Source organism: Pterocles gutturalis, unplaced genomic scaffold (genome assembly GCF_000699245.1).
Source record: "Pterocles gutturalis isolate BGI_N339 unplaced genomic scaffold, ASM69924v1 scaffold11425, whole genome shotgun sequence".
NCBI classification, from domain to species: domain Eukaryota; kingdom Metazoa; phylum Chordata; class Aves; order Pterocliformes; family Pteroclidae; genus Pterocles; species Pterocles gutturalis.
This window is the reverse complement of record NW_010140913.1, coordinates 19659-34439: the sequence shown is the minus strand read 5'-3', so window position 1 is coordinate 34439 and position 14781 is coordinate 19659. Positions and strand designations below refer to the sequence as shown.

Sequence of the window (14781 nt, the reverse complement as noted above, 5' to 3'; positions counted from 1 at the left end):
AAACTAACCTTGGGTTATTCATGGTTTTCCAAAGGCAAAGGAGCAAAATAAGATATGTAAAACAGTGCCAAAAATTGTTAGAAACGCCAGATGGAAAATTCTATTTTTCAGAAAAAACAAATGAGGAATAGTGTTGAGCTCTTATTTCTTTTCCAATATTAGGCAACACCAATACAAAGATCAATAATTAATACTAACTCTTCTTCCAGAGACATATCAATTTAACATCACAGATGCTGATAAATTATTCAAGTCAGAGAATGGATTTAAAGAGGGCTTACCCTGCTCAGGTAGCTGCCCTTGGATTTCAGCTGCATTCATTTGATTTTGCTGGAAATCTCTTTCAGAAGGCCTTTCAAATCAGAGAGCTTAAGAATTAAAAAAAAAAAAAAAGGCTTTGTTTACATCAACTCAATCTAACTCATTCCAACAGATAATTGCAGTTTGGGATGAAGGGAAAGGAATAAAACAAGCAAGTGGCAGTAAGTACCTTAAAATGCCCTAGAACATACATACCCTAGAAAATAGTGTTCAACATCAGCAACAACAGGCATAACCCCCCTTATCTGAACTCCAGCCTCCCTGGCTGTCCTGGGGAAGCCAGCCACTATTTTGGAAGCGGTACCTGACTGCTTGTCACATTCAGCAGTCCCACGACGCTGGCAAGCGATGGAGTGTTAATATTGCCTTTCACAGGAAAGCAATGCTAGTAGGTAATATGTGTAACAAGTAATTGCCTCTCCAAATATTATATGAAATGCAACAGTGCTTGAAAGGACACTCTCAATTACACTCTTCATCAGTGCAATTAATGCCAGGAGCCCTAATGCATATGTATGTCACCTAGTTAACAGGCAGGCATCGTGGCAGCTACAAGCTCCCAGCTACACTCCATCTCCTCGTGCTCCTTCAAAGCAGAGGCTGGGGATCTGTGCAGTTTTGAGGAGCGTTCATTCTGACACACAGAGCTGCCTTCAAACCTTCCCCAGGTGATAACTCAGCCTATTGCTCCTTGGGATATCCACACCAAGTTTAAAGAAGAGTTTGCCCCATGATCAAGGCTCATGCCTAGGACTTGGTTACATCCTCAGACTACGTTTCTGTCATTACAGATGAAGGCAGGAATAGACAAACCAGCTTGCTGTAAGGCATTCCCTCCCAGAATAAGAGGTACGGTTTGGGAATTATTTTTCAGTAGAGAATTAAGGTTATTGTATTTCCTTTGGGTTTCAAGAGGAGCATCACTGGACACATACTTGGTCACCCACCATTTCCATTTCAGTCTTGAAAGCAAGCTATTATTTTGTCATCTAAATTATTTGAGAGCAATCAAAAGAAGCATTTTGAAGTATATGCGAGCCTTTTCACCCTTGGACTTCTAACAAGTCTGTTCTTCACACCAAAGCAACTCCCCAATTCAGAAGCAAAATACATAATTCAATCAAGCCCTCAAAAAAAAAAATACCCCTTGTGAAGATCTTTTCAGGATCACAGTCAAAAAGTACACCTGTCTAACAATTCTGATAATGATGTGCTCTCTAATAGATTGGTAGCAGCACAGGATGTTTCTGTGGATCGGATGAGAATTGTTCATTTTAATCATAACTAAAGGCCTTCCAACCTGCAATATGTATGGAGCATCCTTTGATTCCTTAGCAGGTGTTGCCAGTTCTACCTGTAGGCTTGCCACAATCTATCTGAACTGCCGCTAAATTTTATAAGCAGAGTTTAAACAAACAAACAAACAAAAAGAATTACCTCCTGCCTTCAGAACTAGAAGCTAAACTGGACCAAATATGTATTTGAGCAGGGTGTGCACTAAGTGCATAATTTCCCTTCTACCCATTGGTGTTTCACGGGCCTGCTGCACAGCAGAATATTGCAGTTTTATAAGACAGAAATTATTTTTACTTCTATTCCATCCAACAAGGAATACTGAGAAACACTTACTCAATGCTAAGCAAGCATCTTTCTACTTCATTTTCCAGCACAAATGAAGCTACATACGGAATCAAAGGTGCAAAAGAACACACTAAAAAAGCCCAATTAAAATGGGGTCCTGACGACAGTAACAAAGACTTCACATGACTTTTCGTGATGCTCATTCTCCTTGTGAACTGCTACCTGCTTTACCAGACAGAGGCACATCCCCCAGGGAAGTCCGAAACACAATTACCTTTGCATCCAGGTGTCTAAATCGATGCACCATCCTGCAAACAGAGAGAGGACACAGGAAAGAAGACTGAGTCCAGGTATTAGAGAAGCCTTGGCTAACCCCACTCCCCCCTTTGCAAAACTGTGCTTGGCAAAAGCCTCTCTGGAGCCAAGGGATCTAGTCCTCATTTTGGCCAAAGAGCGGAGGTAAGGCAGCTGTAGTCTGAAGCTGGCAGAAGACTGCCCTCTTGGCATCTAAGTCAGAGCATCGTTTTTATTACAAGTATATTACTCACATACGAATTACTGTTATTGTGGTGCTATTCCATTCTCCTTGTCAGGACGCTGCTTCCAGTACAGAAGCTATTTTTTGTATTTGTTTGGCTTCTTATCCAATGCTGAGTGCCTCCGGGGAGTCTTAACATTAACACTTGGTTGTGGACAGCAACGTCCACAGCAGTGGCAGAGGGGCATGGAAGAGTCTGCTCTTTCCCACCCACTAGGAGCTCTTCCCTTACCTTTCATTCAGGAAAATGCTCAGGCTAGTGTAATTTTGTAGCTAGGTCCCAGCATCGTATACAGCAGCTTACTGCTGCTGTTTTCTAACTTTCTCCATATTTCTCTTCCCTCTTATACTATTACTCTGAGAACACCGAGACAGATCCTAAAGCGTCATGATCTAGCAGCCAGAGAAAAGCAGTCCAAGTCACCCACCTCCACACACCATCATTCCAAACAGCATCTTGCCCTCCCCAGAGGTCTTTCCTACTTGCACTATTAATTACAGACCTCTGTGTATATTGATGCCATGGGAATGTTTGATACTCCAGGTCTAACACCAAATACTCCCTGCTATTTGCATGAGGAGACCTCAGAACACTACAGGAAGATAACATTTTCTCCTCTGGAGGTAAAATAGAAAGACTCAAGTACAGAAAGGTAAAATAATTTGAGAAATACTGTGAGAGACATTTGGAACGAGTGTGTTTAATACATCTCCCCAGCTATCATGTGCATAATATGCCATTATAACCCTTGAAATATTGCCATTAGCATTTTATCAGCCCAGTCAACTATTTCTGAAGAAATTCTGCAGCAGCTGACAAATAAGCCACCATTTTATTTTTAAAATAAAAAGGCACATTTATGCTGAGTTTATTTATCTACTCATTAGTTTGTAAACATTTAGAGCTGCTGAAAACTTGACTTCACTAAAAATATTCAACAGAAAGCTAACAGAACGAAGACAAAGAGGGGCAGACTTTTTCTTCCGATGAATCATTTGCTTTGGTATTGAGTTTGACAAGGTAATTTTCCTTCATGACAGCTTCCCATGCCAGAATTTCATTGTCCTCATTTTTTGAGCCTAGAAAAATGTGAAGAAAAACACCACCACTAGATTCAGTTAATTTGTCTTTCCAATGCTCATATACAAAAACGCTGGGTTGGTGCTTGCATTCAGAGGCTAAAGATTCCCTTCTCTGCATCCAGAGCATTTGCAGCCCCACTTCCCACCTGTGACACAGATCTGACAAACATGACATTAATGCATCTTACTGTATTCTCCCAGCAACATAGTCGGTTAAAAAAAAGAAAATACAAACAAAAAACCCAACCAGCTCCATAAATCTCTCTAGAATTTTTTAAGTCTTGGTTAACACGAGCCCTTTGTGAGATGGCAGTCCCTTCAACAGGCGTAGCGCATTCTAGAAAGTTCCTATCTGGGTTTAAGCTTTCCATTTGTTTCCATATTATCCCATATTAGATCGTTAGGAATAACACATGTTAAGAACCATGTCGTATGACTTATCATTGAACTGAAACATTTCAAGTTGATGAAGCATTGTCGTCTCTAAAAAGCAACTCCTATTGATGCTGTAAATTAAAGAGTGACACAAAGCAAACCACTTGGACGCATCAAAGTCCTCCAGGATAATACTTCTGCATTTTATCCTGTTCCAACAGGACAGCACAAAACATACAGGTTTTAATAAGTTAGCTTAAAAGCAGCCCACAGCTGACAAATGACTAAGTCCCATTTCTTCTGCCCAGTGCTCTTCTGACCTCACACAGCCCCAGCTGGTCTCCCAGATACCAACAGGCGCCTAAGCACCCAAACGCCAACCATTTCCGTAAGAGTGAAGTGGGGAAGCCAGGATTTTGCAATAGTCAATACGTTAGCGTGCTTTCTCTCCACGCAGTTCTCGGTTCCCATCACCAGCTCAAACAGTGATATTCTGGCTCTAACAATTCTTCCCTTTACTTTTAGAACTGCAACATCAGCTGTACATCATTTGGGCAGAAATAGCTTCTGTTAAACAACCTCCCCAGCAAGGAAACCAAACAGTGATTTGGACAGCCAGAATTATTTAGTCAGTGCTAAGGAATTTTATACCCCAAAGCAGGCATCTTTCTCCTAAACTAATAACAAATCCAGCCTGTGCTGCAGGGCAACAGTCAAGTTGCTGATGGATGGAAACAAATCTGTCAATTACTCAACTTAGCCTCTCTCAGCTGTTTCTCAATGGCACCTCAAAAAAAGAGAAAACAATCCCTTTGTTGGGGGGAAAAAATTTGTTAAAGCAATTTATGTCTGTGCTCTCTGGCAGAGTAAACAAGGGGGAAATAGCTAGAGGACTGACTCAGCCACTCCTGCAGTTGTGAGGTGGTTTGCCCATTTGGCCATGCCCAGAGGGCCAGGAGACACTCCGCATTCTCTTTCAATCCCTCACTAGCAGGCAGAAGAGCCTCTGAAGATTGGTCTCTACTAGGCTGCCCTTGGAGGCTGTAATGGAAGGACAAAGAGAAATGCAATTGCAGAAGGTATAGCGGCAAGCAGAGACCAAGACCGCATCTTGTACAAGTTACCTAGATATTTGGAACATGCAAGATCAGGGATCTCTGCCACTTGGGAGCAGTGCAGGGGGGATGCACTACCAGATGCTAATGACAAATGGGATAGTTTACACTTTCATGCAGACCATGAAGATGATTTTCAGCTGCTGCAAGCTCTGCATTAATTTATTCAGTGATCTAATACAAAAAAACCCCAAACCTTTTCAAGGCTAGGAAGCAGCACAGGCAGCCCTAAACTGATAAGATTAAGTTGAAGACTTACTTGATTTACACCCAAGGTAATTCTGCCTCAAAATGGCTTGGACAAGAAAGCACTGGACAACTGCACAGTACTCAAGTGGAGTAGGTCTCAAGGTAGAACACAAAAGCTCTCTAACCAGACCAAACCCAATGCTCAGAGTTTTATCATGAAGAGTTAGGAGCATAATTCCCCACAGCCCAGAGAGAACACACCTTGAATACTGCAGGAAGATTACAGCTGAGAAGCAGCCAGGGGCTTGGATTTGAATCTTATCAGAGAGTTTTCCAGTAACACAGTGGTTTTGCATTTGATGGAGAAACATGAACCAGCTGCTCCTCATTTCCAGCACAACCACCTCCTCAAAGGTCTACATTGCCCTTGAAAATTTCCCAAAAGACTAACTGCCTGGTTGAAGCACACCATGCCATGAAAGAGCTGCAATGCACCTGTCCCAGAGCTGACTTCTAGGCAGTAAGGAATAATCCTACTCACAACAAATAGATGGCTCTTTACTTTCCTTCTTACAGCAGCATTTGAAACATTTCCTCATCACCATGAATATGTAGGCAAAGATGACGAAAGGAAAGGGGATAGTCAAGCGATTGCAGTATTCTTGGACCAAGAAGTAACGCTGGAACTTCCACACCTGGTCATTGTTCTCTTGTACTGATCCAACAGTGTAGCTAACAGGCGAAGAAAGAAAATATAGACAGCTTTAGCTATTCAAAGACATCCATCAGAGCCAAGTAACACGGCATTTCCCTTTATTATACTAAGGCATGTTTTCATAAAGTCATCCTGGAGCTGGTAAGTTTTACTGATTAGGAGGCTGAGTTTGTCCACTTTTTAAAGAGAAATTTGAAAATGGAAAGCACTAAGTAAAAAAAAACAAAAAAAAAACAAAAAAAAAACAACAACAACAAAACACACCAAAAAACTGAAGTTGCAAATAAACTGGAAAAGATAGGAACACAGAGAAAATACTCCACATAGTTGCACTATCTTAGCTCTAGGCAATTTCCTTCCAGCCTAGACACAGCAGAACAGGATCCTTCTTTGCAAGATACTGTGTCTCATGAATTCAACAGCTAACTTCTTTCTAAGCAAAAAAAACCCCAACCCACCTAAAAATAGAACATGTACAAAAAGTGAAAAGCTCCTGAGATTTTTAGTAGAGGCATTAAGCATGCTCCAGGCATGGATCAAACCTACTGTACAAACCCAGCAAAGCAACAACCACAAGAGCAAACTGCTCACCGTCTGCCTGACCTTTCATTGCTGACATAAATGGCAGATGGATGCTTCCAAAATGCCTGTGTCAAGGTCCTAATGGACCCCTGCATGAGACAAGCTAAAACCTTCATCTGGTGGAAATTATTTATCATTTTAGAAGATAAATACAACCCTGAATTTCAGAAGTATCTAAAATGTAATATTTATCCTTTTCAGCCAATACATACTGGATGCAAAGAAAAAGTTGGATTCTCTGTTGTTAAAATTAACATGTAATTGTAATTACAACATATAAAGAGACTGTCTGGGGTCTAATAGACAGCAGGATTATCAAAGATTGACAAACACTATGTACACACTGGTCTTAGGAGGAGCCATCACAGATTCACACATTTCTAACTGCATCAAGAAAAAAAACATCTGGGATTGCTGTTTGCCCACTGGGCTTTCGGAGTTCAGTACAATCCAGTGCTCCTGCTTGATTAAGTTGTTCAGTCTATTGTTAAAGTGAACTATGCAAAGCTCTGAGAGTGTCATTAGAGAATTCATGCTGGGTCCTTCCACAAAATAAGCTGAACTGGCAAAAACTAGGTTTTTACTGGCATAACTGTATAAACCAGAACTTTTACTATGAGATGCTGTTCAAGTAAGTGTTTCAACAAATATCAAAGGCTTCTGGGGTAGAGCTGGCTTACTGCTACAGTTTCCTTTATTAATGTGAATTGCTTTCAGCCTTTCTAGGGAATCTAAGCATTGTCTTCTGTCCCCAGGTCCCGTGCAGGTCAGGAAAACACATGTACAATAAATAGATACGCTGCACCAGTCCTAGCTGCCTTGCCAAAAATCACATTTCTGACTGTCTTTGGGGTCCAGGTCAGCATGGGAAGAAAGGTTCAGAGCAGAAGGGAGAGCAGATCCCAGAGCCAAGGCATTCTCAACTCATCACACTAATATATCTCAGGTCAGGAAAAATTGGCACTATCCTTCAGATGGGAGATCCTCTTGAGGCAAACCAAGAGTCCTTAGGAGTTCCTGCAAACACTCTCGTTGCCAAAGTAAATTCCTGCCAAGCCAGTCACTGCCAAGGTACCATCAGAACACACAAAAATAAACATAGCAGACCTCAAGAATGATGCCCAGGGGTTGTAAGTATTGTTGTTATGCTGCAAGGGAAGGTAAAGCAGAAAATCAGCGAGGCTGGGAAGGGGAACAGAGCCACAGCACTGATCCAACTGCATTCACAACCCACAAGTGAGGCAGGAGGGCAACACGCTCCTGATATGAAGGACTTGGCATTATTACTCAACTCTGCGTCAGAGCTTGCAGTGTAAACAAAGACTTCCAGAAAAAGCTGAGGAAACTTTTCCCTGCTCTTGTTGGCCCAATGCAGTCAATATATGTTTGATAATGTGCACAACGGCACAATTTGGCAATTCAGTCCTGGGTATGTGTCGGGTCAGCAGGTACCAGCACCATATTTCAGGTGTGATCCATCTGCTTGGTGTAACACCTCACAAGATAGCAGAACAGGCCTCCTAACTGGCAGGCCCACAGACAGCTAAACTACCAAGTAAAAAGAGAGGCAATGGCATTTCTCAAGACAAAGTCCTTTTGTATGTCCCTAGGAGATGCAGCCCATTGCCTCTGGTATAACTCAGAACAATAAACAGCAGATCCACTAGAGCAGTAACACACCATCATCACCACACAGTAGTTCTGCTTAATAAAACCATAGTGTCATAAACAGATTGCAATAACAACATCTCGTTTATTCAGCCCAGCAAGGGCAATAGTGCAGCAGCTCACACCTGGTAAAGCACTGCTATAACCCTGTGTGAAGCACCGGGGTTTGTACTAAGCCCACTGTGTGAAGGATGCCTTGAGAAGTAGTAAAAGGACAGGCAGCAGTTCATGCCCAGGACATTGTACCAGTTTTGATCAGACTGCTGTGAGAAACACGGAATAACCTCGCCTTTGTTCACCGTCCCACACCATCCTTCACTCGTGAGGTCTCTTTCAAGCTGAGAACCCTGTTCAGACTATTCCCAGCAATTCCTCTGCAAGAGACACAGGAAGAGTACAAGGTCTGGCTTCCTGCCATTTCCCAGGACTTCATTCCCTTTCTCAAAGGGATACTGATACAGAGAGCACAAGCAAATGATCACTCGCTTGTTACGTACCCAAACATGGCCACAAGCAGGTTCACGAGGAGGATGTTTGTTGAGAGCATGTAAATGCAGACAAGAGGAATGGTAATCCACTCCGGGAAGCGGGGCTGGTTGTTGGCATCCAGCTCCACGCACAAGGGCTTGGACTCATTCCCAGAAAAGGTGCAGCGATCAAAGTTGTAGGTGGTACCTCAGAGGGGGAGAGGGGAGAGCAAACAGTGAGCCCTTTCCCCCTCTTGCTGCCGGGTCCAGCCCCAGGTACCGCCACTGACCACAACACGTGTGGTCTCCTCCTTCCCCACCTCCCCATCAGACACAAAACCTTGCCTTCTGGCTGCTTGGAGGAAAGGGGTCAACACAGGAGTGGGCAAACACTGAAAGGACAGAGCCTTCCGTACACCCAGAAGACATTCCCGCAGAGGATAGCTACCGTCAACATCATCAGGGTACTGGCCGAACATAGCCAGGTACGGCTCGTAGATGACGGATCGAAATATCCACTCCCAGCGGTGCTCGTTCTTCCTCAGGATGCCTTGTCTGGCCACACCAAAGGCCACCATCCACACAGCAAAGAGGAAGAGGAAGAAGAAGACATCTATCATCTGAAAAAGGACAACAGACAAACGCATCAGCACCCCGCCGCACGTCTGCTGCAAAACACACACAGCTTTTTTTTCCTCCCTGATTTGATATTAGTGTGAAGAACAAATATTAGAAAAGCCTACACAAGTTAGCACCATTTGAATTCAAGTTTCCACATCACTGCTTTGTAAATTTATAGTCACCAACACACACACACACACACAAATAATTGATCATTCCCATTCCGGGAGCTTCAAAAATATTTACACAACCCTAAAAATAAGGCACATTTCAGGATATAGGATATCCTCTGGCATCTGACAGTTCCACCCACAAAAGGCAGATCCACAGATAAAGATTATCTATGCAACAACAACTGTAGCTGCAGACCCTGCAGCTGAGTGTCAGGTGGAAGCAGCCACCACTTCCGAAAATGCCACTCTGGATGGCTTCAAACCAATGTTTATAGTCCAGACACTGGCCAACACTTTTGTGATCTGCCCTTCCACTAGCCCCAAGAGTCACTATTATTAGACTTACTCAAAAACTCATCCCCTTTGCAGAAAGCCAAACAAGAGAATGATGTACAAGAAACAATCCTGTCATTGCTTCCACCTCATAAGGCACTCTAAGGCCAGGGAATCCCTAGACTTCAGCTTTGCAGCAGTGGTACAAGGCCAAATAAAGGCTTTCTGGGTAAGCTGCAGCCTACGCTATTACTGCCATTGCCACCACATAACTGGTTTTAAAATTCCATACATGACAATCCTTTGCTGTGGCACAGAGACAACCCAACCACTGCAGAAATGCAGAAAAACAGGGAAAACCTTCTCCTAAAGACTTTTAACAACACTCACTTCCCGTGCCCTTCGAGTGCCATTCCCCAAATGCTCCCCATGTTGGGTACACTTCAGATGTCTTTTCTTTGGAGTATGTGTGTGTGCGTGCAGAGATATCCCTGGAGGGAAGATCAGCTCCCAGTGACATACACAGATTCAGGCAGACCTACTCCAGCTCTCCAATGATCCTCGCTCCCACACCTACAGCAAGCCACATCAGTGAGATAGAGAACTCTGCTCTCTTCCTAGTACCTTTCCCAGTCTGCTGTGAAACATCCCCTCCAGCTACAAAGCACAGAATCAGCCAGAGCACTCCATGAGAGGCTCCTCGCCACCCGCTTCTCCAGCTACTGGTGTGATGGATGCTGCGGAAGGCAAAAATCCTCCTCCTATGCCATTTATCATCACTGTCTTGTTTGGGGAATGCTCATGTGAGCAACAAGAGTGATGGAATATGCCACTGAAACATTTGAGACATGCAAGACAAAAGCTGCCAGGAAACAAATTTCCTCTTCTGTTCTTCAGCTTGATCTTTATTCTCTCCCTGTGCAAAGGGAGAGAAAAAGGCCCTGCTCTTAATTAGGTCCTATTTAAATCTTAATTAATCCCATTTAGCAGATTTAAGAGAAGGAGAGAACTTGCTGTCATCATCAGAACAGTGGTGATTTCCACTCTTGAGGAAAAAGGATGTGCCACATAATTTATTTAGACTCTCTTGAATAGCTGCCAGAATCTTACCATCCTTTGCAGCATAATAATTTTGGGTCCTAGATTCCTGCTAACTGTGAAAATATGGATCAGCCTCAGAGTAAAAACGATGTAGTCCAAACAGAAGATGACTCTCCCAGAATACCAAGAGCTTTCATCAGATGAGTGAAGCCTAATGGAGACAGTAAAAGAAGATTAAGAGAAAAGCGTTGGGTAAAGCATGCAGAAGCCAGGTAAAGATACACTGAAACACTGAAATGGGGAGAGTAGAAAACGGAGCACAGCTATCCAGGGCCCCATGCACTCTCCCACCTGATGACGGGTGGTAGAACTGGTTAACACACCTCCTACCTCAGCTACATCATCGCTGTGCCTCCTCTTCCCCTCTACAACTACTACCAGCAAAGAAATCTTGTACCTTCTAGCTGCTCCCACAGCTCTCCAAAAACATCACAGTGCAATGACTGCTCTGCTGCGCGGGGGCAACAAGAACTAAGTTACAGCTGAACAGTTGCGCCGTAAAACGCGTTTCCATAATTTCTTTGTCACGGTTGTTAATTCACCCGTTCATGTAAAACAGCTTATGTGAGCTAATGACATTCTGTCGGACTATTGTAGGTACAGTTACAGCCCCTTAAATACAACACACTAGAGCACAAAGACTCCAGATTACCACACTAAATAGTCAATAACAGGAGTCAGGAAAATCACAAAGAGCTTCTGACTCTGAGCTATGAGCCAGCTTACCCTGCGGCTGTGTCTGATGTGCTCTGCATAGCCAGGCTTGAAGGCACTGTCATGAACCTAAGCCTACTTCAGTCATCCTCTTCTAAAAATGCTCATCCAAAGCTAAGCTTTAAGACAGGCTGTCCTGCTGGCCTAGAAAGATCCAAGTTTAGAAAAGGCACCTTTGATTCCAGGGATAGACTCAACTTCCAGTAAACAAAAATAAAATACTGTGCGCAGGTGTTCCCCTGATCACTTTATTTTATTTAGAATCGTAGAATCATGGAATCATTAAGGTTGGAAAAGACCTCAAGGATCATCACGTGCTTTTAAAGATTTAGAGTAAAGACTTACCAGTATCTGGGGCCTTCACAAAGAACAGGGAGCTTCATGAACACATCATTTCCCGAAGTCTAGTTACAGGATGTAGTCAAACCCAAGAAAGGAAGCAAAGCCATAACACAGCCACAAGAAAAGATACTACTCACCTGAGCGCAATCCCCGCTATGAAGTAGAAGATTGCTAGCGTATCCATAACATTCCACGGATCTGAGAAATACTTACTGCCGTTCATGTACCACTGGAAAGGAAAAAGAGCAGAAAGGAACCATCTCACAGCCCTGGCCAGCGACACAGAAAGCTCGCCCCTCCTCCCCCCAGCTATCCCCACTGAATGTCCTCACGGGTGAATACTGCACCCACTGCAATGGCAAGGATTGCTTCCTTGCCCAGTTAACTTTTTGTCACATATAATAAGTACACTAGAGTTCAGATTGCTTTTAATTTCCCCAAAAACAGGGTTTTAAATATATCCAGCAACACTAGACATTACTGGCAACATGTTCTTACTGCTAACTTCTAATAAGACCGTGGGTGAAGATTTTCTTTGTTTAGAGCTTCTTTTTCTATTTTTTCTTTTTTTCTTTTCTCCTTTTTTTTCCTTTTTTCTTTTTTTTTTTCATTTTCTGCTGCAGTTCAGATGTCCCAAGCTAATGCTTTTTGCACTGGGACCAGTAAAGCACACTGGTGCCACAACCATCGCACCACAGTGTGCATGACTGTGCTCAAAGGACACGCTGCAACCACAGGGGTGCTTGGGCATGGGGACAGGAAGGAACACTCCTGACAAGAGCCAAGTGCTTACTGCTCACTGGGTATGCACATGCTGCCAGGGGACCTTGGGGTAGATGCTGCCAAACGGGTCAAAGGAGTCTCGGTTTGGCTTAATAAGAGCAGATGAAACACTGGAGGGAGGCAGAAGGGTCACTGTTCTGGGGTAGTTGAAGTATTCTGGCTTCTCTTTTTTCAGAGCTAAGTCAGTAATCTCTCCCTGGCTACACATGCGTGGTTTTGATCAAAGATGAGAGTTAATTTATTGTTTTAATTAGTTGCCTCTATTTCTGAATTGCAAGTCTAGAGAGAAGCTGCCCTTTCCCAGGCTGAGCGACTGCTGGCACACCCTGGATCCAAAGTCTGTGCAAGAACCGACCTCTGAACCCAAGTCGAGGTGACTCATTACGACAAGCAGCTTTACCAGGAGAAACCTCCACCTGCCTGAAGAAGCAGACTGAGTCTCTGATCGTAATTCTTTTCTGTTTTCTAACCACAGCTCAGTGGAGTACTGATCAGTGACCCTCTCTATAGCTAACACACCCAAGGAAGGCACTTCTGCTTTCAGTACTTTTAAGAGAAACAGAGATTGAGAGGAATTTTCTTCTAAATGCAGAGGGAGCTGTAAGTAGAGTGCCCCACTTTGCCAGTCTAGTTGCACAACTGTTGCATTTTCTTCATATGATGATTTACATCGCTAAAGATGGACAAGACGAGCAGATGTCAGGCTCAAGATATTACAGACACTGTTTTCAGCATCTTGGGGACCCATAGACAACTTTCTTAAATACTTCAGGTAGAAAAGGTTGAGCGCTGAGGGGGAACAGCATATCTGACATCGCTGACATGGGGCTGTTTCTCTTTAGTAACTCCCTAAATCAAACACAAGCTGTTTTGCTCAGTGGCAGTGAAGTGGTGTTTGATGTGAACAGCTAGCTGCAGAGCGGCCAAACGCCTTGCACAAAGCACCGCACTACAGCTGCATTAAATGCAGCAGGTTTAAGCCTGACACCTCTTCCCTTAAGAGCACAATTGTGGATGGAGGAAAGGCAACAGGTTTTGCTCTAAACCAGAAACAAGACAAAACAGAAGCAAAAAGAGAAATAAGAACACCTGAGATCGCAGGGCAGCACGGGCAGCACAGTCCTTCAAATACCAAGCAGTTCTCACTGCTAAGAGTTACCATGCACGGAGGTTCTCTCCAGATTCCTTCTCTGTTTGAGAAAACAGGGCTTTCCTGTGCAACCCACAAGCCTACCCACTCACCTGGCTGGAGGCTACATCCATGTGGCTAAGAAGATAACAGGAAAAAGGCATCTTTGATTTTGCTATTGCCACGTCAGCTCTAAATGGGACACCAGAAAGTAGCTCCAGCTAGTTAAAAATCTCTAGGAGCATCAGATGTGAAAGCAGGCTTGAGCCAGCAGCTTGCGGCTCAGATACAGTGCCGTTCTCCTGGGCGGTGAAACAATCTGCTTTAAATTTGGAACAATTTCTAGTAGCTACCACCTCTACAGACACACCAGTCTCTAACTGGAGAGCTGATTTCTCCCCAAAACTAGCAATCAGACTGCAGCAGCTACAGTGGGACCACAGGGAATGTTACTCTTACTTTTCCTTTGATGTGGATACAAAATCTGAGACATACCTCTTTGTTCTAAATATTAAGGACACAGATGCAATTTTGACTGCAGAGTTAGACTGATGCACACCCAATCTAACTTGGAGGAGGCCAGGGAGAAAGTTTCCGGAGAAGCTTACAGGACTGGGACACTGCTCTGCATTTTGCTCCTTAGCAAAATAGGTCTGAAGGCAGGACACTGACTTAAGAGAACTTTCAATCTTCAATAAAGTCTGCTTTAGCTGCCTTCACGCCCACAATCAAACTGGTGCAGTCTGGCCACTAGCTCTTAATGGGATTACTGGGAGCTGATGTTTTTCTGCCTGCTCAGGGTAGTGAGACATAGTGACACTGGTAGGAAAAAAGGTTTCTATCCTTAAGGCTTTCCCCAGGGATTTTGCTGGGGACACACAGGAAGTGCAAGGACAGGTCCAGAGACATCAGAACCTAAATCATCAGAAAAACACTCAATTAGTGTTTTCATTGCAACAGTCTTTTACTTTTCCCCCATTTGCCTTAGCAAGTAAAGTTGCCTTAAGCAGG

At 43.6% G+C, this 14781-nt stretch overlaps 1 protein-coding gene across 1 annotated transcript in view; it reads right to left on the bottom strand.

Annotated features, from left to right (window-relative positions):
• Positions 1 to 317: 317 nt before the first annotated feature.
• TRPM8 (transient receptor potential cation channel, subfamily M, member 8) overlaps positions 318 to 14781 on the bottom strand; it is a gene marked incomplete at its 5' end in the record, with an annotated part of 29960 nt that continues 15496 nt past the window's right edge. The window contains 8 exons of the mRNA XM_010083850.1: positions 318 to 368; positions 2177 to 2210; positions 3403 to 3520; positions 5744 to 5934; positions 8665 to 8842; positions 9083 to 9254; positions 10812 to 10953; positions 11996 to 12087. Of these exons, the coding sequence (XP_010082152.1) occupies positions 318 to 368; positions 2177 to 2210; positions 3403 to 3520; positions 5744 to 5934; positions 8665 to 8842; positions 9083 to 9254; positions 10812 to 10953; positions 11996 to 12087 (978 nt within the window). The remainder of the gene's footprint in view (positions 369 to 2176; positions 2211 to 3402; positions 3521 to 5743; positions 5935 to 8664; positions 8843 to 9082; positions 9255 to 10811; positions 10954 to 11995; positions 12088 to 14781) is intronic.